At 41.5% G+C, this 26,696-nt stretch overlaps 4 protein-coding genes across 10 annotated transcripts; 2 read left to right on the forward strand and 2 right to left on the reverse strand.

Annotated features, from left to right (window-relative positions):
* Positions 1-1,049: 1,049 nt before the first annotated feature.
* Positions 1,050-4,877, forward strand: LOC134181097 (uncharacterized). The gene is made up of 8 exons (XM_062648337.1): positions 1,050-1,125; positions 1,206-1,342; positions 1,885-1,998; positions 2,070-3,092; positions 3,153-3,305; positions 3,443-3,631; positions 3,698-3,832; positions 3,895-4,877. The coding sequence occupies exons 1-8, from the start codon at positions 1,050-1,052 to the stop codon at positions 4,657-4,659; spliced, it is 2,592 nt and encodes an 863-aa protein (XP_062504321.1). The 3' UTR covers positions 4,660-4,877.
* Positions 4,878-9,860: 4,983 nt separating this feature from the next.
* LOC134181275 (uncharacterized) lies at positions 9,861-10,334 on the reverse strand. The gene has a single exon (XM_062648556.1). The coding sequence runs from the start codon at positions 10,332-10,334 to the stop codon at positions 9,861-9,863; it is 474 nt and encodes a 157-aa protein (XP_062504540.1).
* Positions 10,335-17,945: 7,611 nt separating this feature from the next.
* Positions 17,946-22,488, reverse strand: LOC134186832 (uncharacterized). Of its 5 annotated transcripts, XR_009971008.1 has the most exons (11): positions 22,294-22,484; positions 21,917-21,976; positions 21,285-21,852; positions 20,998-21,226; positions 20,833-20,945; positions 20,738-20,778; positions 20,583-20,676; positions 20,324-20,521; positions 18,800-18,956; positions 18,464-18,718; positions 17,946-18,404 (listed from the first exon to the last, which is right to left on the reverse strand). XR_009971008.1 is itself a non-coding variant. In XM_062654922.1 (10 exons), exons 3-10 carry the CDS (start codon positions 21,637-21,639, stop codon positions 18,642-18,644), a joined length of 1,209 nt encoding a protein of 402 aa, XP_062510906.1. In that variant the 5' UTR covers positions 21,640-21,852; positions 21,917-21,976; positions 22,294-22,488; the 3' UTR covers positions 17,946-18,641. The 5 variants fall into 5 exon arrangements, 4 of the variants coding, with proteins under 4 accessions (XP_062510906.1, XP_062510896.1, XP_062510888.1 ...); XM_062654922.1 differs by having other exon boundaries at positions 17,946-18,663; positions 22,294-22,488; XM_062654912.1 differs by having other exon boundaries at positions 17,946-18,718; positions 21,285-21,847.
* Positions 22,489-22,563: 75 nt separating this feature from the next.
* LOC134186861 (uncharacterized) lies at positions 22,564-25,321 on the forward strand. 3 transcript variants are annotated; one of them, XM_062654945.1, is made up of 11 exons: positions 22,564-22,720; positions 22,783-23,006; positions 23,170-23,222; positions 23,286-23,370; positions 23,429-23,513; positions 23,587-23,634; positions 23,698-23,841; positions 24,550-24,657; positions 24,718-24,775; positions 24,837-25,034; positions 25,097-25,321. In XM_062654945.1, the coding sequence occupies exons 6-11, from the start codon at positions 23,593-23,595 to the stop codon at positions 25,216-25,218; spliced, it is 672 nt and encodes a 223-aa protein (XP_062510929.1). In that variant the 5' UTR covers positions 22,564-22,720; positions 22,783-23,006; positions 23,170-23,222; positions 23,286-23,370; positions 23,429-23,513; positions 23,587-23,592; the 3' UTR covers positions 25,219-25,321. The 3 variants fall into 3 exon arrangements, with proteins under 3 accessions (XP_062510929.1, XP_062510920.1, XP_062510935.1); XM_062654936.1 differs by lacking the exons at positions 22,564-22,720; positions 22,783-23,006 and having other exon boundaries at positions 23,014-23,222; XM_062654951.1 differs by lacking the exons at positions 22,564-22,720; positions 22,783-23,006; positions 23,698-23,841 and having other exon boundaries at positions 23,014-23,222.
* Positions 25,322-26,696: the final 1,375 nt, after the last annotated feature.

Below are 26,696 nucleotides of genomic sequence, written 5' to 3' on the forward strand. Positions count from 1 at the left end.
CTTGCTTATCCATTCCTGGCCACATACCACCCTCCCTACAACGCTGTTTCATTCGTACCATTCCTAAATGTCCTTCATGTGCTATCACCAACACCTTCTCACGCAACTTCTGTGATCACTCGCTGACCTCTAGCCAAGCATTTCAGATCTTTGCACCATAAGGATAACTAGGATCGAATATGATAATATGGTTGAAGACTCTTACCAGTCATTCTCAATAGCCATTCTTTCTGAACAAACTGAACAACCTCTTGTGTAATGTCATCTACAAATGATTCCTGTTCCAATTCCTCAAGAGAAACAATTGTGTCCGAAAAAACGCCAATGTCTGAATCCACAGACTATCATCCTCAGCAGCAGCATCTGGCTCATCACTGAGACAACCAACAATTTGATGATTGACATGTAACAAAAAGTCAGCAACTTGATTTTGCTTACCAGGTCTATACTGTACTGAGAAATTATACCTATACAATCTACCCGCCCATCTATGTAATCTAAGAGGGCGTTGTCCAGAAACGGTTATTTATTGAAAGAAGATTTGTCAAGGCCTGATGGTCCGTGCGTAAAACAAATCTTCGGCCATACAAATAGATGTGCCAACGCTCCGCTGCCCAAATACAGGCTAATGCCTCGCGTTTCGCCACTGAGTATTTCTTCTCTGTCTCTGTTAATGCTCTCGATGCAAACGCCACAGGTCGCTCCTGTCCGTCCTGATATTGTGCAAGAACAGCGCCTAACGCCGTTCCAGAAGCATCACAGGTTACGTATACAGAACTGCCATAGTTGAAAAATGTGCTAGAACCGGTGTAGTAGGAAATCCGTCTCGGGGAAATCTGTCTCGGCCGAGACACATTTCCTTAGGATATCTGTCTCGGCTAGTCAGATTTGCTAGGAAATCTGTCACTACGCTGGGAAATTAGTCTTGGCCGAGACACACTTCCTTAGGATATCTGTCTCGGCCGAGGCGCTAGGAAATCTGTCACCACGCAGGAAATATGTCAGTGTGTGTCTCACCCACACGCATGTGCAATTGCTTGATATTCTGAATGACGGGAAGCGCCATGGAAGAGCAAATGTACGAGCGGGTCGTTTTCTACCTTGAAAACGGTTCATATCCAACAGGTAGGCTGACGAAGAACAGCTGTCACACCGTCTCTACGTCCGTGCGATTGCCGATCCTCCTAACGATGTTGGTGATCTAGGTCTCTCGGAAAGCGAGAAGAGTGGTGTCCGTAAGAAATCCAAACTGTTCCAGCTAGAGGAAGGGATTCTCTACTTCCAAGACAAGAAACAATCGACACGCAGACAAGTTATCAGAGACGATACGACAAAAAGACAGGTGAACTCTCTAATTTCTCGGAGTTACGAGTTTCACCTCTAGTTAGCCATGCATGCCCTAAACTGGGGTGTAGCAATCATTTTTAAATTGTTCGGGCCTAACGCGCGCTAAAGGAGGTGACCGCGGCACGTGACAAAGCATGACTAGCGTGCGCTACCATCCAGCTAATGAAAAACAGTGTCCCCACCAATTAATCTAATTGACCTAACTGTACGTCCCCAAAGTTATGTTTTGACTTTGCCACAAACTGGTCATGAAAAACTATAATATGATCCACATTATCGTATATTTTAATATTGGCCTGTAATAAAGACTCTATATACTCCAAATAAATAAAAGTAAATAATATATTTAATTGTCTATACCTAAACTGGAAGTTGCGGAAATCGTCTGTTGGTGTAAGTCAGTAATTTCAAAATTGGTCGCCCTCACCCTTTGGCAGTTTTGGTACGCCCCTGCTAGTAAACTGCAAGGGCAGATGACAAAATTTCGTCATGTTGACTTAATAAAATGTTTACATTATGTCTTCTCTGTATATCCAGATTCTCCAAGGATGTCATGTCACTGGAGGTCATCATCTTGGCAGGGACAAAACGCTAGATCGAGTGACAAAGAAGTACTACTGGCTAGGAATAGTAGCTGATGTGAAACAACTAGTGAGAACAAGCATGCATAATTTTTTCAGAAGGTGCTTCAAAATACTGTCTCTGCACATTTCATTTCTCAGGTTCAACATTGTGATATATGTCAGAGAGTGAAAAGAAAGTTTGATCATCCATCAGAACCGTTACATCCATTACCTGTACCATCTAAGGTCTGGTCGCAAATTGGCGTTGACTTGGTTGGACCATTGCAAGTCACTAGTAGTGGCAATCAGTATATTGTTGTGGCTGTCGATTACTTCAGCAAATGGCCTGAAGCCAAAGCAATTCCATCGAAAGAAGCAATTCACGTTGCTGACTTCCTTAACTCACTCTTTCTACGACATGGATTTCCAGAGGTGTTGATATCCGATCAAGGTCGCGAGTTTTGCAATGCTATCTGCAATGAACTTTTGACAAAGACAGGAGTCAAACACAGAATTACGTCTGCCTACCACCCTCAAACAAACGGACTGACTGAGCGTTTCAATCAGACACTGAAAAATGGAATCTGCCAGATGACAAACTGCACAGATGAAGACTGGGATTCAACAATTGAGGCTATTCTATTTTCCTATCGCACTGCTGTTCATGCTTCGACCAAATTCACACCATTCTTTCTTTTTAATAATCGAGATCCTCGTATGCCTCTAGATGTGCAACTGCATGCACACCACGTCTCAGATTCAACTGCGGAAACCACGATGCATTGCCTGACTGATGAAGAGATGCAACATGATGTAGAACTGCTAGTCAATCTGAAACACCAGTATACAGCAGCTGCAAAACGAAATATTGTCAAAGCCCAGGAACGCCAGAAAGCTTACTATGACAAGCGCCATAATACATATTCTTTATCTCTCGATCTCAATGACCAAGTTCTTTTAAAAAATAGTAAACATGACAGCCGTAAGGGTGGAAAGCTGGACGTGAAGTGGACTGGTCCATACTGGGTGTCAGAACGTCTTCCGAAAGGCTGTTTCAAGCTGAAAAATGGAAATGGTGCTGTTCTGAAGCAAATCTTTCATGCAAGTCGTCTCAAACCGTATTATCCACTGCAGAGCTACGAGCCATGTGGTACTGGCACTTCAGACGAGTGCAAAGATACCGTATGCAGCGATTTGAACATGATTGTTTTGCATACACATGGCGTAAGTTCTGTTTATTAGATCAATGAAGATGAAAATGCTGCAGAAGCCATTGAATGGCACGCGGATGACTTACCTCTTCTATCCCCTGCGTCTGCATGTGTACGTGTGGATGCTTCAGTTGCATTCCAACCTGATGCGCAACCTTCAAGGACACATCAAAATGAAGGACAGGTAGAGGTCTTCTACAGTGACAGTCAATTAATCTAAAAATAATGAATGTCGTTAATATACCATTTTACACCAACTTCATATGCCTAATAGAGCACTATAGCTGTGTTTGGATATTTTCCACCTTCTGTGCCTTGCAGGGGTTATTGGTGATGGATAACAGGACAGAAATAGAGGCCCGTTCATTACCATCTACAACTCAACCATCAGCTTCATCCAGGGAAATCTCAGATGAAACTGACAAGGGCACTGTTGGAAGCAGAAGTATCAAATGTGACAGACGTAAATTACGGTTGGAACCTAAGAAAAGAGTACGTTTCCAGCTTGCGGTTAGCTCATTGAAAAATATCTTCTATTCTGTAATCCTTCTCTATGATTTGATTTGCCTTATACAGACAAATGAAGATGACAAAGAATGCAGTCAGACAGCGAATGAGGAGGAGAATAGCAGAGAAGAAGATGGAAAACGTAAGCGCAAGCTTGATTATAGGGGCCAAACTCAACCCCAAACAAAACGAAGACGTACTATAGTAAGTATCTCTTTGGGAAACCCTCTGAAAGGTTTAACTTACGTATTCCATGAATTGATTAGGAATCTAAGAAGAACAGTTTCACTATTTCAAGGCGAATGAGAGAAATTCTCATGCAAGGCCGCGAGCTTACGGATGAGCATATTTCTCTTGCTCACAACATACTAAAGAAACAGTTTCCACACATTGATGGCCTACAGTCACCGTTACTTGCACAGACGAATGGTTTTATCCCAGTCCAGCATGAGGGCATCCAGATACATCACGTCCCTGAGCGAAGCCATTGGGTAACTTCTAGTTGCTGTGGCCAACATATATCAGTTTATGACAGCAAAGAGGCCGGTTTTCAACTTAGTACTTCTCTCAGTCACCAGTTAGCCTTGATTTATAGGCTGGCGGTAGAAGATGATAGCGAAGACGATGATGATGGAAATGATCCCATCAACTTGTTTGTTCAAAAGCCCTATGTCCAACAGCAGAGGGGAGGTTCGGATTGCGGACTGTTTGCCATTGCATTTGCTGTGCATCTTGCTTTTGGAGACAATTTATCGACTCTGCAATTCGACCAGGCACTGATGAGACGGCACCTTCTCAAATGCTTTCAGCAGAAAGAAATGATGCCTTTTCCGCAGATGACAAAGACCACGGCTCATCGTCCCAAGAGACTTCGCGGTGTCATGATTGAGCTTTGTCGTTGGTGCTTGATGCCCGAGACATTTGCTGCTACAGTGAAGTGCCAGAAATGCGATGATTGGTGTCATTTGAAATGTGCTAGACCGATATTGCCTACTAGGAGCAAAAAATGGACCTGTGGTAACTGCAAGTAAAAATTCTGCATGCATACACTAGCTGACACTATACACATGTATATAGTTCGTGTTTGCGTTCAACGTGCATTACTGTTTGCATTGTGTGTATGATGAGCCTAGAACTTTGTTTAAACTGTGCTGTACGTATACATACGTATAGTGGGAGGCTGCAGTACAAATGAGAAACCTGGAATGCTGTGTTATGTTCCCTAGAAACGTGGTTAAATATATCATGATTTAGGCCACAGAGACTCCCCATACGAAAGAAAACAAGTCTATTCCCATAAAAACCCTAACAACATGATATGAGAAAGTTAGACAAGTTTATATATATATATATATATATACTGTATATATATATATATATATGTCTCGTTGCTACCTCATCAATGAGGTGCAGCGGGGTCTTCACCCCATTGGGCGCGCACCGACCCGGCAGGTAAGTCCCAGTGAGGTACATGCCTATGTGTAATCTCATAATGCGATCAATGAGAGCAATTCAATGCCTATGTAAGCTCAGTTTGTGTGTGTGTGTGTGTGTGTGTGTGTGTGTGTGTGTGTGTGTGTGTGTGTGTGTGTGTGTGTGTGTGTGTGTGTGTGTGTGTGTGTGTGTGTGTGTGTGTGTGAAAGAGAGAGAGACCAGCGGCAGATCCAGACATAGCATTAGGGGTGGTGTTCTGTTCAAACCTCGGTATCAGCATATATCAATATATGTATACATGTATATATATTATATATGTGCGCTCAACCAGATCAGTCTGGTCAGTCTGGTCCATTATAAGTACCGGAAGCAAACCCTGCTTCGAAAGTACTCGGACCCCTATGGCTCTAGACAGAGGACACATGTTTACGGAGGATCCTGGCAGATCCAAATAGCGCTGTTGACTGTAAGTGCTGCAGGTTGTGATGACCTGGAATAGAGTCCAAGCACCCTTCCATTCCTGCGTGCACTGTTCCCAAAGCACCCAATATTACCGGAATCACCCGGGACTGACAATGCCACATGCGATTGACTTCCACACGTAAGTCTGCATACTTTGCCAGTTTATCCGCATACGCCTTGCCCACATTGTCATCCCAAGGAACACTGATGTCAATCAGAAGACACGTGTTGGCCTTTTTGTGTCTCAGACAGATATCCGGGCGATTGGCCTTCACCTTGCTGGCCGTGGGGATGGTTGTGTCCCACATCATCGTAATATCATCTGTCTCTACAAGCTTATCAGGTTGATGCCTGTACCATCGTGCCACCACTGGTACCCCAAAATGCCGACAAATATTCCAGTGGATGATGGAGGCGACCTGATTGTGTCGAACCGTGTAATCCCTAGGTGCCAGAGCACCGCAGCCAGACACAATGTGACTGACTGTTTCGGGACAAACTCGGCAGACACGGCAAGTGGGACTGATATGTTGATGCAGAATTTGCTTCTCATAGTACCGGGTGCGAACGGCCTGGTCTTGAGCAGCCACAATCAGTCCCTCAGTAGCACCAGTCAAATTCGAAGTCCGTAGCCAGTCAAACGTCCTCTTTGCATCTATGCTGGGCTTTTCAGTGATGAGGCGATACTGTCCGTGCATTGGCTTCTGACGCCAAGAACCGACACGCCGAGTGTGGCTGCGTTCACGAAACATTCCCACAGACATATCCTTCTGAGTCACACCACTCTCTGACGTGTCACCAGGCATCATAGGCTTTTGCAGTTGGTCAGTAAATTGGCGAGCCAACCGTTTGATCGAGAACTGGGTTTTTCCCGAATCACTCTCTCGTACAAGTTTCATAAATGGGTCAGAGCTCCTGTCAAGGTAAGAGTCAAGGCCCACTATGGTACTCTTGTACACCCCCTCAATCTGCATTAGCCCTCTTCCTCCATCCCTTCGAGATACGTACAATCGATCAACGTCCGCACTAGGATGATGAATACCATGCATAGTGAGGAGTCTCCTGGTCTTTCGGTCGAGCTGCTGCAATTCCGTGGTCCCCCAGTGAATGACACCAAAGCTATATGTGAGAACTGGTAGTGCCAACCCGTTGATGGCTTCCACCTTGTTTCGGCCATACAACTCAGTCCGGAGGACCATCTTCACTCTGCGTAAGTACTCCTTGCGGAGCCTCTCTCGCATAGCACTGTGCTGGATACCGTTACTCTCGTCTACCCCAAGGTACTTGTAGACTTGACCCGGTGAAAGATTTTAATAACCCACGTATCACACTAAGACGAGGAGTTTTACGCATTGAGAATGATGAAGTCACCAAACTCTTCACACCAGTGGTCGATAAGATTAAAGAGCATGTCATGTCAATGGTGCAGAAATTTCATGGTCTAAAATATATATTCATGGTTGGAGGTTTCTCTCAATCAGCTCACCTTCAAAAAAAATCAAAGAGACATTCGAAAATCAGCTCCAAGTCATAATTCCCCAACGTGCACCATTGGCTGTTGTGCATGGCGCTGTTACACTTGGCCAGGATCCACATGAAATTCTGGAACGACACTCAGTCCACACAGTTGGCATTGACACTACTCGGCCATTCATTGCGGGTTACCACCGAGATGAACATCGCATTCGCAGCACAGGAACAGATGAAGATTTGTGTGACAATGTGTTTGACACATATTTTACTGCAAATGAAGCCGTAGAAGTTGGAAGTAGCGTTCAAAAGGTAATGCTGGACTTTTGGGGAAAATATTTGTGCGACTTATAAACAATGTGAATCTTCGTTAAATGATCCAATTGTCTATATCATATCATGTTGAACTAGACAATGCAGGACATGTGCCTGGGCAACGTTTAGTGACACTGCACATAATACTAGAAGCTAGCTAGAGCTTGATGGAATATGATACCATTAGCTTTTCATGTAGTTAACTACAGAATCAGTGAAATGTTTCAATAAAGTGTTTCGAGTCCCTTCGCTTGCAATTTCATACTTTCGTACTGTGAGCACAGAGTACCTAGCTATTCCATTCAGCTAGGCTCCTGTGCTGGATACTGATGGTTCTTGCTGACGCAGAATTAGTCACATTTCATTATTCTAGTGACTATATATATATATATATATAAATATATATATAAAAAATTCATTATAAGTATATAGTTCTAACCATGGGTTGTAACTATATGGATGCGGATGACGAATCTTAGTCTATGTGCGTATTTTTCCCCGTCCTTTCGTCATCATATAGTTACAACCCACGGTTGGAACTATATACTTATAATGAATTTGTTGAAGCTGCTACAGTGGAACAGCTTTGTTTCAGTCACAGTGATACGTACACGTAATGCAATACCCTACGTAGCTTTGGTGTATTGTCAAGGTCAATGACTTGTATCTTCTGTCTTTGTTCAGGTTGCTGAGTTTGACCAGACCCCCCAGCCTCCAACAGCCGCTGCCAGTGGAGGATATGAGGAGGTAGTGAGTCGACTGCTAGAACAAGTGGAGCACCTAACGCAAGAATGTGAAGCAAAAACGCAAGAATGTGATGCAAAAACGCAAGAATGTGAAGCAAAAACGCAGGAATGTGAAGCAAAAAACCGACTGATTGCTGAAGTCAGACGCGAAAAACAAGTCGAAGTAGATGCTGCAGTGAGTGAGAGACGAGCGAAAACCGTTGAGGTTGAAGATCTCAGGCGCGCAGTGCAAGAGAAGCACAGGTCAATCGCATGCCTAGAGCGTGTCCTACAAAGAAAAGAAGAAGACAACAGAAGCGTTGCAAAGCGATTTGATGAGGAGCGCAGACAAAATGAGGAGTTACGTCAGAATTTTGAAGAAGTTGAAATGCAGAGCCCATTAGTAAATTCCCTGCTGCATGGAGGCATTTTCAATACCGAAACACCGGCCGTTCTGGGTTTTCCTAGAACATTCAGAGTGAGCTGCGTTTCCTAGCTCCGAGACCGATTTCCTAGGAAATCTGTCCCGCCCGATACCGATTTCCTAGAACATGCAGGGCGTGACGGATTTCCTAGCTCCGAGACCAATTTCCTAGGAAATCCGTCTCGGCCGGGACAGATTTCCTGCCGGGACGGATTTCCTGCTACACCGGGGCTGACGTAACTGAGTTTTTTAATTGCTGGAATGCTAGTTGACAATCATTTGACCACTTCCAAGGAACATCTTGTTTCAACAACCGTCTTAGAGGAGTAGTGATCTCTGCTTAATCTTGCACAAAACGCAGGTAGTAGTTTGCCATTCCAAGAAACGAAGCTAACTGCGCAGATGAAGTTGGTGATGAGACCTCCTGTATGGCTTTCACGTTTGATCGTTGTGTCATTATTCCCTGTGCCGAGATGACATACCCAGAAACTCCACTTGTAGCTTAAAAACATGCACTTATCTTCATTTAGTCAGTTTCTGTAACACCTGCTTTATTCGATGATCGTGAGACTCTTGTGTAGGACCATGAACAACGATATCATCCATAAATACCGATGCTCCCTTGATTCTAGACACGATGGTTGCCATCATCTGTTGAAAAGCACTTGGTGCGGATGACAAACCAAATGGCATTCGATAAAAACCGATATACTCCATCGTGAGTCACAAAAGTTGTAAGATTGCGACTGTCTTCCATCAAAGGCACCTGTAGATATCCTTGCTTCAAGCCCAATTTAGTAAAAATGGACGAACCATAGAACTCCGCAGCTATCTCTTCAACAGTAGGTAACGGATATTTCTGTGGAATAAAAGCTTTACTTACTTGACGAAGATCGACACATAAGTGAATCCCTCCAGATTTCTTTCTTACGACTACTAAATTTGACAACCAGGGAGACGACTCCACTTTCTCAATGATAGCCTCTGATTCCAATCGCTTCAACTCTAGTGAAACCTCGTCACGCAACGCCAGAGGAATTTGGCGTAAAGATTGCACCATTGTTTTAACATCTGAGTTGATCATGACTAACAAGCTTCATTGATGATGGAGACACAGAGCAGCCCCCCAGGGATTCACTGCACGTACGTTGGTTTAATACCGACACCTTAGCGCCCAAGTCAACAATTTTAAACTGATAGTACTCTTCCCCAGTACGCAAACTAATTTCTTAAACTTTGCCGGTGAAACGTCTCCAATCATGTTCAGTATCGTAAATTGTTGAGACTGTTGACTGCTAGTGTCATTCAACATGTTTACTGCACTTTGTCTGTCCAGGCTTTGCGATGTAAGACCTCTACAGCAACGAGCACAAGTAGTTAGCTTTACGGCATTGCAACATTCCTACCCAAACGCTGGACAGCAAGAAGCTCTCGACTGTTGATGTTGAAGACCACAGTTCCCACACGTTAATATTGCACTACTTCGTGTGCTAGCCCTCCCTTGTGATTGAACTCTACGAACATGGCCTACGACTTTACCCTTTAGTGTGTCCTTAACATCAGTTTCCCTGTCTAAACCATCAATGTTCTCTTCAAACTCCCTTCTAACTTCCATCTTCTTAGATTCATGCAGCGCCTGCCCAATTTGAGAAGCCAGGTTCAAAGCCTTATCACGCGACATGTCGTCCAACTCCATCAGCAGTCTCTCTCTAACCTTCTGGTGAATCGTCTTCTCAATGAGTTGATCACGGACTAGTTCATCATGCAACTCACCAAACCGGCAGGTTACCGCCAGCTCACGAAGCGCCGAAACGTGCTTCCTAGAAGACTCACCTTGCCGCTGGTGTCTTTGTATAAACTTGTACCTCTCTACCATAACATTCTTACTTTTTCCAAAGAACTGCGTCAGTCTCTCTCTCTCGCTTCCTTGTACGTCTCGCTGGTGCAAAGTGTAGTGAAAATGCGCTGTCCTTCCATTCCAATACAGTAAAGTAGCAACGCCCTTTTTCGCTCATCTCTGACCTCCGCAGCATTCAGTCCTGAAGCAGTCAAATTCGTGTCAAACGCCATCAGCCATGCTCTCCAATCAGTCGATGGCTCACCTGCACAGCTTATGAAGGGAGGAGGAGGGTGCACGCCTGAAGTCGTTGCCATCCCGTCCTCGTCGCCAAATTGTGGTGTTTCGTGTAACACAATTTACTACTATAACATATATATGCTCTCTAGGCTAACTCAACATTCATCGGAATGACACGACCAGAATTACGTCAAAGCAACACAACCCCCGGATGCAGGAAACGATACACAACAAACGTCTCATCTTTGCAGGCAAACAGCTCGAAGATGAGCGTGCGCTGAGCGACTATACAACATTCAGAAAGAATCTAATCTCCACCTTGTGCTCCGTCTCCGTGGTGGTATGCAAATGTTTGTCAAAACGCTGATGGGTAAAATCATCGCGTTGGAAGTGGAAGCGAGCGACACCATCGACAACGTGAAAGCGAAAGTAAATTCAAGATAAGGAAGGCATCCCATCCTCGTCGCCAATTTGTGATATTCTCTGTACGTTCAGTGCACTCAACCTTTATTCCTAGTTAACATTAGAGTCTTGTATCTGCAACAGCTTTAGTGGCAGATACTTGAAAAGGCAATTACAACAGCAGCTCTATTAGAGACAACCAGTGAAATTTGTACAATTGGTAAGCCGATGATCCTAAAAGATGCAACAATAGCTGCACCCCACAACAACATCTATGCCAGCAAACTAACCTTCTGTAGGAGTTGGTGGGTGCAAAGTAGTGTCAGTGATCTCGATTGGCGTGATTGTTTGAGAAGCAGATTCTGGGGTGTGAGTAACTGTCCCAATGTAACTAGGATCAGTAGAATTGCTGCCAGTGAACATGTCAATGTCATTTGTTACAACAAGAAAGTCAGAACACTAATGAATACATCAATTAACTAGTAAAATTATTAATTAGCAGTTAGCAAAAAATTTAGTTACGAAATTATACTGCAACAGCGTTTGTTGCAGAATGCATGCAACCATACATCATCACAATATTGTAGCCATTCCTGAGAATATTACGTAGCCATACCTCATTTCCGTGCGTTTATTTTGGTGAACATGGGGTGTGGCCACACCAGACACGGGCATCATCGTAACATGTTCCTTTCAACCTCCGCCAAAATTATTTTTAAATTGATGTACTAAACCACAAATATTTCGTCTAACGTCGTCAGCCAGACAAGACTGCATATACTGCACACTATTGCAAAACAATGGCAGTCTGGTGTTAATTAATTAACCTGCATACCAACACAAATAGCTAATAGCAGTTTCGTAATTAGAGTAATTATCACTGGAAGGCAGAAAAACAGATGCAAGGGCTGCAACCGCATTCTTTTCTAGCCACGCTTTATAGAAATGTATACAGAATGAAGTCTCTTACTAATAGTTGCTGGAGCAAAACCACGTGACGTCGCAAGAAACGAATCTCCCGTCCCTATTCATATAAATATGATTCGTAAAAATGAACAACGTGCAGTTTGAGGCAAAAACTATACTATACCAACACTGTCTTTGCTAAGGTCGGAATTCGGTGTGATTGTCGTTGCGTTGACGGTCGGCACCGACCGGATATGACTGGTCGAGTTAGAGGAATCTGCGGGGGAACTACAAGGCGGAAACAAGACAATCTCAGCAAACATCGGATGAGATTAGCATGGACAATGTGACCGGTTCGAATTGCCTTTTTGGTGGTAGCTTGACTTTTGCAGTCGTGATGGCTACAACCACACTATCTGACTCTCCCACTCCTGGCACCAAGCAGGAATATTGTCCACCGTTGTTAGAGCTAAGATTTCGTACAATCAAGTGATTGTTGGTGCATGTGATTTGGGCCGTCTGTACGCATCCCACTGAGGGTTGACTGCTGTCGCAGATCTCTTCCGAGTCTCGCCTCCACAAGTATGTCCGGTCTGTCTGTCCATGCAGGGTCTACAATCGACACTAAGCGGAGCAATTGATGCTCTTGTAAGATCGGTACGGTGATGGTATTCACTGTCATCTTGTTACAGGTTGAAAAAGACAGCATGTACACTAAAAGAAAAACGACAACAAACGATTGCATTACATCATGATGCATGTACCGTATCGTAGGCTTCTCACCCAAGACGAAAACGATTTGACGTAACGTTCGACGTTTTGTAGAGCGAACGTTGGCGGTCATGTTGATCGCTACAGACTTCAGAAGTAAATGAGTCAGTCTGTCAACATGACGCAAAGGATTTGTCATACGCCAAGGAAGGGGAATCCCAACAAGAGATACCCACTCGTAACCGCATGTCACGCGCACTGGAGTCTCGCGTGCGTACACCACGACTGCCCCTACTTTTGCATATGTGCGTCTACGTGAGCAGTGGCATACGCATACGTTTTACATACGTTTTCCTTATTCAATTTATCAATTTATCAAACGTTTTCAAAAACCAATTGCTGCAAGCTATGGGTTGACGGTGAGTTATGAAAAGACAAAGTTGATGACTTATGGTCCTAAACTGTGTGTTGAAGATGCTGGGGATATTAATGTAGGGATTCCCGGTCGCAGTGTGCAACACGTACAACAGTTCAAATATCTCGGTTCTATCGTATCAGATGATTTAAGCTTAGACCTGGACATAACAGAAAGAATTGCACAAGCAGGAAAGTGCTTTGGAGCACTAAAAGACGCTGTCTTTCAGTCTCCCCATGTAACATCTGAAACAAAAAATATGCTGTTCCAGTCAACTGCCTTATCAGTTCTACTATATGGGTCACCTTGTCAGGCCGTGACTAGAAGAGATATCACAAAGCTTGTCACAATTACAAATCAATGTCAACGTTTCATGCTGGGTATAGACAAGTTCAAACAACAATTGGAACGAATCACATCAAACGACATCAGGCACAAACTTGGCAATCTTGAAACTGCAGAAGACTCTTCGATGGCTCAGCGGCTTAGATGACTTGGTCATCTAGAACGTATGGAAGAGCATCGTCTGCCCAAGCAGCTGCTTCATGCGTGGCTACCATTAACCCGTTCAGCGCATGGGGTCAGACTAAGGTGGAAAGACAGGATTGTAAAAGACCTTGAAATGATTGGCCTAACAAGCACCTGGTCCCAGCTTACGCAGGACAGGCAGAAGTGGAAAAACGTCTGTGCTAGGAAAATTAACTCAATCGTCACTTCAAGAGTAAAATTAGAAAATGCCCAAAGTAGTCAGAAGACTCGCGATAGAGCCGCTCCCAGCAGATGTCAAGACCAACAGCCTCTGCTGTGCACTACCTGCAAGCGACTGTTTAAGTCACAAACAGGGGGGAAAGGCACAATTGCAACAGAGGACAAAATCACCTAAATCCCCGGGAACGAGCAAAGGCCGGAATCAAGTGCGACAGATGCTGTCGTTTATTCACACGAGAGATTAACAAGAAAAGACATAAATGTTATCAATGTATTTTAGATTTGTGACGTATTTACCAGATAGTGACTTCTTTTTTTCTTACGCTTTTTACGTTTCGCCATCATCCATGTGGATGGACAGTTGAAGTTGAAGGTTGAAGGTGTGTGTGTGTGTGTGTGTGTGTGTGTGTGTGTGTGTGTGTGTGTGTGTGTGTGTGTGTGTGTGTGTATGTGTGTGTGTGTGTTTACGTACATACGGCTACGCTATTAATGCTGCTGTTTTGACCTGAAGCGTTGGATAGATCATTGCCGTGTCGAAGGCTGTCATACAAGGTTACATCTCCTGTCTCGTTGCTTGATGTTGTTACCCAATGGTTGTGGCTCCCAATATGATGGATCTGGATCGAGTTTGTCCTTGAGAGAGAGAATTTGCATCCTTGAGACAATAGGGTGCTTTGAAGCCCTCTCTGTTGGGGAAACTCTTGCCTAAGAAGAAGCTGCTGGGCGCGGTTTACTATTACCTCATCCAGCCACAGTGAACGACTATCCAAACTGTTTAGATCCATTGTTGCTTGTCGTTGGACTACCTGCTGAACTGGTTGTTGTTGAGCTTGTTGTTTTGCCTGTTGTTGTTGTTGTTGTTGTTCTTGTATTGATTGGTATTGTTGTTGTTGTGGCTGTTGGTGTTGTTTTGGCTGCAACACAAATGTTTAGTTACCACTCACCAATGACACCCTTTTAGTTAATTGCATAGGTACAGTACTATAACTCTTTTGGCACTTGGTTAAACTGACTAGTACATTACAGCCTAACTAAGTAGAACCTACTTTAATTTTAAAGTGTTGCCACCTATCAAATTGTAAATTATCAGTTGCTCTAACACACTAACAGATTTGACAATTCTGTCCCAATAATGTTGTGATAAGACAACATGGTGCATGGAAGTCCCCATACGGATCGGCCTTATGCAAATGGGTTTCCCTGAAATGATTTACATGTCCAATTAATTGTAAGTGAAAATATAGAATGTGCCTTGTTAATAAAATATAAGCGTATTCGTAACTAGAATGTGTACCTCATCACTGCTCTTTGTTTTCTTGAGCTTCTTTGCCTCACTCTGATCAGGAGCTCTGAAATCGATATATATATATTTACATATCAAATTATGGTTTTCAGAAATGTACCATCACCAACGTCCATACGTTACCTGAGTATGCCAGCTTTTTGTTTTGACCTTTTCAAGGAAAGTCTTCTAAAGAGTAACATTTGTTTGTCACTCTTTTTTCTAGATGACACAGTCCTTGACTTCTTCAGTTCACGCGCAGCTAGGGCACCTTGCAGCCTTGACAGTACTTCTACCTGCTTGAGTAGTGCTACAATTTGTGATTGGTGGATTTGTTGAGATGTTTGGGCACGTGAGGCAATGACTGTACACAGTGATCTGATCTGCTCTGGATAATCTAAGTGAGGAAGCACATGTGAATTCTATTACTGTGGAAAACTCTGGAACCTGCCTGTTTCTAAATTATTGGCGAAATTTTAAACAGATACTGTATATAATACTATTGTAATGTTCCTATGTCTGTAAATGACTGTGATATATTATTAAAGCGAGCAGTCATTACATTTAAATCAACCTACTAATTTGAGTAAATTAAATATTAGAGCATACTAGAAAAAATATAAAATGTAGGAATTGGATAGACTTGCTTTTGTTGTCTGAAGACTTCTCTGGAATAGTAACCATCAGTTCAGATGAACACAAGTCATTTTCCTTTTCTGCATTCTCTTCTGGTGGTTCTGCTTGTGTAATGGCTTGTCTTTGCCGCTTGAGTAATACATGAAGTTTGTGTATATGCTTGCATAGGTGGCCAGTATCCATAACAATTGCAAACATACTGATGCCTGCAAAGGGGTCTACATTATTGTGCACAACAACATGGAGCAGAGCAGTTTGTTTCACAGGCAGAAGCCACTTGTTTTACAGTGTAAATGGTGCTTTCATCTGACTGTGATTTTATGGTCCATTCTTTCTCATTGCTATCATTCTACAGAACAAAGCCAGATAAATTCAAGTGTTTTGTGAGTGTTTGTACTTGTGTTTACTGGTGCAATGTCGTCATCTGTGATCAGCATCCCTTTTTCATGAGACAGGATTTGCTGCTTCTGTACTCTCCCTGTTGTTGGCCATAACGCCTTCTTTTTCACATCCATGAATTGGTCCTTTTCCATTTTTAGCAGAACAGAAAGCAGCTGGTCAACTCTTCGATTTGCCATACTTCCCAAATAGGCAGGATTCCTTTTCAATTTGTTGTGAAAGCTATGCCACAAGCACATTATTGCACTTCAACACACTGTGAATGGCACTGACGTTACCTTTCTACAAACATGTTCATATCTGTATCGGCATGATCATAGTCCCTGTAGAACAAGGCCCATTATTCTGCTCAGATGTGCAGTATAGTAGCTTCCATATAACCAAGTGACTTCACAAACTTAAACCTGGTCTATTGCAGTAAAATGCCTTGAAGTAGTCAATAAAATTTGGTTCCTTTGGCATCCACGCAATGACAAATGCATCAAAATACTGATGGAACACATCCTTGCTCGTCTCACTCAGCAGCAAGTAGAGTAACTGGTAAATGCTGACTTGGTTAGGTTTGGGTTTTACTTTGGAGAAGATGTTTCGCTTTAGTGATCTGTTTACAAATAAGGTTACAAGCTATATCCATATTTAGAAACATAAGGTAATTCAATGACTCACCTGTCTACGTGCCAACGACAAAGAAGATGATTTGTTTTGTCTCCAAAAGCAACTCTAGCCTCAAGCCATGCAGCCAGTGTTGTCTACAGCAACATTGCATTACATTGTCACATAAAGTAAGTAAAATTTCAATGTCTAGTTGACTGCTAGACATTCTAGTTCTAAATTATGCTTGTGTACTGTTAACCATTCATTGTATAGTGCTGTAGATATTATACTGTAGCATATGTAGTGCAGCATGCTAAACTGAACTGTTGTTCTGTCTTCTGTACTATGCTGGATATGCATGGGAAGTGTAACTTTTTCTTACCATCATCGTCATGATTGTTTTGACAATAATAGTTGTTGAGGCATCTTTCAAAGCTTGCAGAAAACATTGAACATAGCTTCTTTCTTCTCGACTACAGATGCACCATCCAACTGTTCTGCCTGTGAATACAGCTATAGGTAGGCTCTGAAATTAATGCCAAAGTTGTACAGTACAAACCCTGTCCAAACTGATCTGCAACCATGCATGACAGCGATAAGTTTAAAATCATAGTGGTTGTTCCATGCGTAGAATCCATGCAAACCACTTTTGAAGCAAAGGCTTGAAATAGCTGCTGCTGGTGCCTTGTTTGAATTGCCAAGAGAAATGAATCTGCTGGGAGGTCAGCTGGGGACAGATTCACATTTTTGACCAAATTCCTTGTACAAAAGGACTGGATTATGACTCTATTGTTGCAACTGTTGAACAACGGAGCACACAGACTCAGCGTCGTTAGAATGACCAAACATAGATAAATCAATGCAACTCTCCTGAATATTTCGAACGTCTTGTCTTGTAACAAAATGGTCTCTCCTGGCTGCATCTTGGAAGTCATCCCTTACGTCTCTGTTGCCAATATCCTGCCTGAATTCTAATATAATATGGTTATATAGAATCTATGAATTATTGCAGAGAAATGAAAATTTCATGCTTTAATAGTGATAGAGTGGCTCGGTTTATTGTTGCTTGTTTACAACAACTCACTCTAATGTAGGGATTTCCTGTAGTGGTGATAGCTTGTTTGGAAGACTACAGTTTAGTATCTAAACTGCTAGTGAAGAGACGGGCAGATGTGAACAAAGCTGATTCTAATAGGGTATGAAAGTGTTGAAAGTGTACATATATATATATATGTATATATATCAATGAGAGTGTGGTGGTGGTAGTGGTGTGTGTGTGTGTGTGTGTGTGTGTGTGTGTGTGTGTGTGTGTGTGTGTGTGTGTGTGTGTGTGCGTATGCGTAAGCAACACAACCAATTAAAGTGCTGTCAACAATTTCACATATATTTTTATACTATCAGATGAAAATCCATATCATTCTAATCACATTCAACTGTATTCGGCATAGGTGCCAAATACAAAACAGAAGAACTATGCATCTCTATGCAAACTACTTGAGCAACAATGCTGTCTAGTGAAACTGCTACCAGATTATCAGTTTCAGAAACAGGAATACAGTGTTCACCCAAAAGCTCCTGTAAGTCTCCAAATGTAGGAGCAATATCTGAAAGATCATTTTCTTGAGGCACACATATTGGCCATTCTTCTAGTGCAAACTTTTGAATGACTGCATACTGTTTGGCCCTATTAGTAATGAATAGTTCAACATAGCCAAACAAAAATGTATCTCCATCGTGAAACTCCACAGTATATGAATTTCTTTTAGACTTCTGGGGAGCTCGACTGTGCACCATGATACCATTCAGATATAACTTTCTATTTATAGTGACAAGACTTCTGCCATCAATTGGGTAATTCCACTCACTTTGAAGTACCTTGTTGATAGCAACGATGTACTTGTCATCAAGAAAAGCTCCTTTTGGATGACCACAAAGTACTGTAACGCAGTGCTAAAGAAACCCAAAACTATAAAGACTGTGAATGTCAACTTCTGGAATGTCAAATTAAGTGACTGTACTGAAAATGCCGTATTTTTGAATCAATGCTACAGCTTCAGGTGAAAGCACATCCTCTTCTACAGAAGGAAACAATTGTGGAATCAACTGCACCAATGATACTGCAGTTGCAATCTTTACAATACAACAGACATTATGACATTATCAACAAGTCCAAATAGTTGTCATCAAATACCAATTATGAATAATTCTCACCTGATTAGACACAAATCTTGTCTCATGCACAAAATTTTTAGTACTCCATGTAATTTTTCAAAAAAGAAAAAATAAGAGGCCCATAATGGTCCAGATCTCTCCACAAACTCTGAAAGATGCTGCAAGATATGCATCTTCATAGTGCAAGATGTTGTACCTATACATTGTTTGATACATATGATGCTATGACAGCCAACCAAAGTTAGCACGCATTACAAATTTAGTGTCCACTGTTTGGATATCATTACTTTCACTACACATAAGTAATCACATAAACACACATATTTCAGTTACTGTTCCGGGTGTGTACAGTGTACCTACAGTAGAAGCTGCCACCTAATAGAACACCATTGTAGAACATGTTCTAACAAAATTTTTTAGTAGCTTCTTTCCAGATTTTTCAAATTAATTATACACAACATAAGCTTAATTAAATAAATTTTCATTAAATCATTAATTAGTTAGTTATCTAAGATACAAGACATACTATATATTTCCCCAGATAACATTTGAGTCAACAAGAAATTAAACTGAAAGACTTATTTAATTAGCAAGAATACAAATGGCTGTATCGGCAGTGAATGTTCTTGTTTTATAGTTTTTTAATACCAGCAACCAAAAAGCCTTGTACATTTATAACAGTTCTGAGTTACCCACTGCATAAAGTTACTGCCACAACAGTTATAACATGCAAGGTTCTGATCATTTCCTTTGCACTAAAATTAATCACCTGTGTTAGCATTGCAAAGAGTTCTTGCTATGATCTCTCATGCTCAAAATAAACACCTACTTTGGACATTGAGATCCCATAACAATTGAAAGGTAAAATATCACATAATAGTCCAAGAATATTTGAATAAATACTTTATTTTTGCAATGCCAAAATGCTATCAAATTAATGAGTAACACATTATAATCAAATGAGACTAACAGTATTCATATACCAGCAGATGGTGTAAATTGATAAATTGTATACTCTAATATAGTCTCCACAAGTCGACAATTGTATGCGATTATCTAATGACAAAACATGGCAGGTGTGCTACCAGTAAGAGCAGCTACATAGTATGTAATAACCATGTTACACAATAAAATAAAATAAATAGTTTAGTTACTTAATGAGTTACAGAAGGCATCCATTAGTCTCTTGATACAGTTAATCATAGATTGAGTGTCTTTTGATAGGAATAACTATTCCCATTAAAAGTATCTAGTAGATAATCCAATAGACACAAACTTGGCTGTGTAGTTTCTAAAAACCATGTCAAACGTCTAAAAGACAACAGAGATATTGCAAAGATTTGCAGTCTAATCTAATCAAAGAATAGACAGTAGCATTGAAATAGATCCTGGGCAAACAAGGTGACATGGCATGCCTTGCTGAAATGGTGTCGTAAAAACCCTGCAAAGTTTCACAGTGCATGCAACATCTACGAAAAATTTAGCACAAAGGAACATGCATTCAAACTGAGTTCCTTTACTTTGAATATATGTGCAAAGGTATTTCAACAGAGTAGTACATACCATAAAGCAGTTCGTGCCTTTCATAAAACTTCAGCAAAAGTTGTCGTGCTCTATCAATATCATTGGAAGATATCTTCATTCCACAAAGGAGACGACATCCAACAACAAGTAAGCTGTAATGGATATAGTACTCTCTTGGCAGAATTCCTCTAAGCACTGAAAGAGACCAGTAAAACAGCCATGATCTATATTCACTAGCTACAAAAATATTATCTTACTGTTGAAGACAACCAATAAAATGTCTGATTATTAACAATACCCTTCCATGTGGAAAACTCTTTCAGCATATGTGGAATTCGACTAAAGTGGTCAGGTGCTTTAATTGAAAGGAGACGCTCATCGAGGAAAGTTACCTGCACAAAATTAAGACTCTTACATGGCAAAGTTTAGAGTTTAAATGAAAATCAGATTAACTTTGCAGTGCTGCAATCCTTCAGCTGTCTTGAAAGTTTCTCCTGCACATGAACAATGAGTTAATGAATTTCAACTAGCAAGACATAACATGTTACCATTTGTGGAAAGTTCCTTCAGCTGACTCATCAGAGGTTGTAGAAATACTTGTATAGGCGGTTTCGATGGATGAAACCAAAGATCACAGACAATGGCATACTTGAGTGAAAATCTATGATATGGCATAATAAGTAGACAAATTAGACCTTGATTTCATTGCATACCTGCATTCAGAAGAAAGCTCATTAATTGTAAGATACACAGGCCAAAGAGACCCAGTGCGTGAAGTTCTAAAAACCGATACAACATCCGTGTTCAAAGTCAGTGTGATATTCCATTTCGATAATAATCCAGTAGTCATATTCCTGTATCTTTTGCCGCTTGTTAGATCAGACATATCAGCATTATTTCTTTTCTCAAAACTAGCAGAAAGTTTCGAACAAAATTCACTGTCTACACAAACAGAAATCAAAACAAACATGAAAATTAAATACTGCTGATGAATTCAAACCTTTAAACAGTCGAGATAGTGCATTTTTCACATAAAAAAACAAAAATTCATATGTGCCACATTGGTCTGCACTGTTTGCAATTAAGTCTTCACAGCTGGGACATACAAATGCTTTCATTGGTTTCATAGGAGCACAGGTTTTATGAAGATATGATTTCAGGCAGTACAATGAGGTCATAGCACGGTGACCTACTGGAAAGTGAGCTGAAATAAGCTGCATTAGGTCTTTACAAGCTTGAGCAGACAATTTATGCTGCAAAATGAACAACATTATTAAAACTGAGCTGCTCCTTTTTGTTAGAGGACAGCCAGGAAACAAGAGATCCTCAATCGTCACCAGCAAGACTGGGTTCATCACATGAAAATGAACCAGTGCCAGTGTCTAGCCTGTCATATGCAGTCCCTTCCTCATATTTATCATCACACTCAAATACGATGTCAGTCTCCCTCTCTGTACTTTGATCTAATATTTGACTGTTTCGATCACTGCCTATGCTGTCTTCATTGATGTCATCATCAAAAGTCATGCTGTAACCATCAGACTAGCAGCCTTCCTCGTTGTCCTCATCTGGAGGGAAATGAGACATTTGAATTGAGTTGTACTAAAAATGAACTGCAAGGATGGTGTTTACCGATCACATCGTCAACAACAAAGTTTGAAGCTTCAGACTGTAAACCCTCCCCACATTCATCTAAGCAAAACAAGGCGTTGACACAAAACCACTGTGCTAGCTGTTCCATTTGATAAAACAAGTTTTAGGTAACCACATTCTAAATATTAAGCTATATATTACATGAATATTTAATAACAACAAAACTAAGATCAGACATGGGCATTAAGACGTTTGAGTTAAGAGACAATTCCGGGAAAGAACAACAGAAGCTTGTGTTTATCTATCTAAAATTTAATTAAATAAAAATTTGTTGCTATCTTTCTGTCTCTTAGAGATTTATACGAACTATAAACATGTCCACATCGTTTGATCTGCAATCTTGTCTATAATCTGACCATTTTCTGTTAGGCCATCTTCCACAGTTGTGATCTAGGCCTCTGCTTCAACACTAGGCCTACTTTCCGATTCGTCAGCGATAAGGCCTTGGGTTTGCCGCTTCATCAAACAAGGCATTTTGCTTGCATCTCGAAGATGCTCTCTGTACGTTCCTCGTTTTTGTGCGTTTAGGGAAGCCATCAGACAGCTGTTTACGCATGCGTATGACATAAAATCCCGGATGTGATTTAAAACTTGGTTAGAACAATGCAGAATTTGACGAATGAGCTTCAGGATGCTGAGCACGTGGAATTCGCGCAGACAGCGTTCTACAGTTTGTTGAACAGGAAAGTCTCTTAGTTATGGCTGGCAGAAATTCCAGGTCGAAGAAACGCTCGTCAACTTTGAACGGCTTTGACGTAGATGAAGTCTTGCCTGTTGAGGAAGGTACGTGTTCGTGTGTAGCGTACGATCGAGTCGTATAGAGCACGTGTTCTTTGCTTGCACAGAATCGCTCTAATTAATTGGCCACAGTTAGCTCTGTTGGTTGAATTTGCTGAGGATGGGGAACGGCGGCGGGTGTCTGAGTGTAAAGCAGGGAGGTTGCGGACTGACGGTGAACAAGAGGTGGTCTTCAGCTCACTAAGAGAAGGAAGCAGCGTCCTGGCTTACTGGAGTCCGAACAGAGAGTACTACGAGGCGACAGTTGTGGAAAGAAACGACTTATCACACAGTAAGATCTAGAAGCCCGTCCTGTGATGGTGTGGAGTTTGGTTTTGGTGATGGCTTGTCTTCGCGCGGATTACCTTTACATTATATACTGAGATGTCCATCGATCAGCTAGGGCTTGCTGGATCATCTTCTGACAAGTTTATTTGTAACTATTTTTTGTGCAGGACACCACAAGCTTCCAGCCAAACGGCAAACAGACCTAGACCTAGATCAATCTGTAGGACATTCAGACATGGTATGTAATTGCAAACTGAAGTTGATCAGTGTAGCTGCTATCTAGGAACGTGAAGTCATGCAAGCAAGTAACAAACGCAAAAAGAAGTCTGATGTCATGATAAAGGCCACAGCTCAGGAAGATAGAAACAGTATTCTTCTGAAACCAGCTGCTGAGGCGATAACTTGATTGTGCAAATTTCCTTCAAGGCTGCTGACATTTACTTCTTCTGAATGCTAGCAAAGAAAACGGAAGGTGGAATCAACTAATGAAAAGCCTTTTGATTCTTATAAGGTGTGTTTGCAATCAAAATTCAAGTATTAAATACACTTATTATAAAGGTGAAACCTTCTGTTTCTTGTGTAAGGCAAGAATGTGCCAGAGCAAAGATTCATCAGGACCATCATCGAGCATGGTAGGTCAACTGTTGTATATTCATATATCTTAATTAAATAGTACTTTTAAAATAATTTGTTAGACACATTCTGAAGTAGTCTCCCGCAGCCAGCCCCTCCCCTTTTTGACTTCCGCCAACGGGGAGTCAAAAATGGGGAGATGCTGGCTGCACGAGACTAATTCTGAAGATGACGATAATCTGGAAGTGACTGCAGAATCAGCTGATGTAAGTTTGAATCCATGTTTGTACAGAGCAAATACATGTAAATTATGCAGCTGTCTGTGTAGAGATTGAAGTGTAGATATGTACTAGAGTGTATGGATGGGTGGGTGGATAGAGATTGTTAATGTCTGTTAGTTCTAAATCTAGTGATTTGGACGGTTGTGTTCTTGAGTTATGTGCTGTGATTCCTGCACTTTTTAAGATTTCAAACTTATTCTTATACGTCATGGTAAACTATAGAAGGCGTATGATATCCTTGAATGAAACCCTTTCAATGTTTGACGATCTACTTTATAATGGATCTGTACCAGTATATTTACAATTTTAATGTATGGATGTGTCAAATTGTATATACAATGAAGATACATGCATGTGTGTAAACGTGCTATTCCGTGTGTAAACGTGCTATTCCAGCATTTTCTAGTCAAAGGAAGTCAGCAACAGGGTATGCCTAGATTACTGCATGTGTAGACCACTTGTAATAGAAACATGATCAACTCTTTGATATGATATATTTTTATACCTATCTCAAGTTACAGTCTAAATGGTACAGTACTTGTGATTTGTTGGGTGCAGTGTGTTGTGTAGAAAATTGTATTTAGCAGACTGGTATGTATTTGCATTAATCTATTCCTTAATTCAAAGTTGATATGATCCAAAGTTGTATCCTACCTTGTGTCAGTTGCATCACAGATTACTTGTGTGTTTTAGCTTGGCACGAGAGAGGTATTCAAAGACCTCATTCAAACATTGCACAAAGACATGGTGGGTGTCATGGGACGACTGGACAAGATCATCAGTCTTTTGGATTCTGCAGAAGTAATGGTTTGCTTGGAGGATTTCCCAAATAAATCTTAACTATTTGTTTTGTCTTTGAAGAGAGACAAACCCAGGCAAGAGAAACAAGAAATAGATGCCTGTGACACTCCAGAAAGAGGTTTGGAACATTGTTGAGTGTCTATTGAACCAAAATGCCCTTTGATTTTACGTATTTGTAGAAGTTTATATTGGTGATCCAAGGGCCAGCAAGTTGGCTGTTACCAGAGCCACCATGAAGGGTGGTAGGAGGTCTTTGTTGGCCCTCAATCTTGTTGATATCTTGTTCGATCAGGATAGCTTAAGACGTTCAACTGTGTGTGGGTCTAGAGACTCCCCAAAAGAGGCACTAGACCCTAGAAAGATCGAAGCCATAAGAAGTAATATGATTGCATCAGGCTACGATACTGCTTTGTTTCAATAATTATTTTGTTCATTGCAGGCCACTGCTTTCAAGAGTTCCCAATACACGAGGAAGAAACAGGAAAGGAGGCATTGCAGAAAATGACAAAGGCCGTCACAGACAAGTGTTTGCTAGTTGCCAAAAGCTATAAAGCAAATTAGAATTATTTTTGAGTTAGACTATATCAGGATTAATTTCAAGATAATTGCATATCTTGATTATGGAGTTATTGTAAATTTGAATATAGCATCAAGGCTTGTTCTATGGCAATTCTGGGTGAGCAACATGCGAGAGTATGGAAGTCGAAATGGCGGCGAATCGAAAGCGTGCACTAAGCGAGAACGAAACGTATTAGCTGCGTTTTCGTCGCGAGTCCGACGCGAACTCGCTGAGATTTCGACGCGCAGCCTCGGCAAACTCGAGACGTATTCGCTGTGAAGCCAAATCAAATCCAGAAGTAACTACGCTTCGACTCGCTTCGACTACGAGTCGTGTTCGCGACGGCTATCGTTTAACTTTCGTTGCGCGAAATTTTGTCACGGGGTAGTTGTCGTGTCCACACATTTTGTGCAAGTAGCGACGCCGATACTTTGTAGCCGGTGAGGAATGCGGGGAAGTCTCAAATCACGGGGAAGTCTCAAATCACGGGGAAGTCCCAAATCACGGGGAAGTCCCACATTCCAATTCGATCACCGTGAATTGCGCTTATTTAGCTAAAGTACGTCAGTAGGACTAAAGACGAAGCATAAGACGACTGCATCAGTGTTGTATTCTCCAGCAAAGTCGACGCATCCTAATTACTACATACTTCGGCCGCGACTTGCAAGAGGTGAGATACTTGGGGACGTCACGCTTACAGTGTATCTAGCTAGACGGTACAATGTACCGTAACATGATATGTTTTATGCAATACTAGTACATGTTCGTATAAGTTTGTGGAGCGAGCATGACCTTAGACAGTCGTGTATGTCTTGCATGTCAGCAGGGACCGTCTTCTCAGTTTGTAACAGAGTACGTTGTATACAAAATAATTTTCTTTGTCTAGAAGTATACAAAATGATCTATCATTGGCTGCTACTGGTACTGCCAACAATCACGACTTCTTTGCCAGGTCACATAGCGTCGTCTATCTCGGGTAAATATTGTGTGCGGTAAAAATGCATATTCTCTTTGTGATGTTAATCCACAAGGTACTTGCGTTTTCTAGATGTTCAATCTGTGGTAGACTTCAAGGCATACCTGGGAGATTCTAATGTTACTCTCTATCCTGAGTCATCAGATCCTGACTATGCCAACTCTGCTCTGAAAGCAATAGATGGAAAATTTTCTCTAGACATGAAAGACTGCGCACAAACAGAAAACACAACTGAAAAGAAAACATTTACAGTGACAATGTCAAGAGCTTACCCAATTGAAGCAGTTCGACTATATTTATCGAATGTCCCAGACACAAGTATTTTCACTGGGCTAGTGGTTAAAACCGGAAAGAACAGTCAAAACTGGCACAATTGCGGGAGAAGTTATGCTGCTGCTACAATGAGTCGGTTTCCTCTTTTTGAATGCGGATTCCACAATGACCACATTGTGTTGGTAGAATTAAAGAACGGCTATTCTAGTCTCTCGTTATGCGAAATCGAAG

The sequence above is a fragment of the Corticium candelabrum genome, chromosome 1, assembly GCF_963422355.1.
Source record: "Corticium candelabrum chromosome 1, ooCorCand1.1, whole genome shotgun sequence".
NCBI classification, from domain to species: Eukaryota; Metazoa; Porifera; class Homoscleromorpha; order Homosclerophorida; family Plakinidae; genus Corticium; species Corticium candelabrum.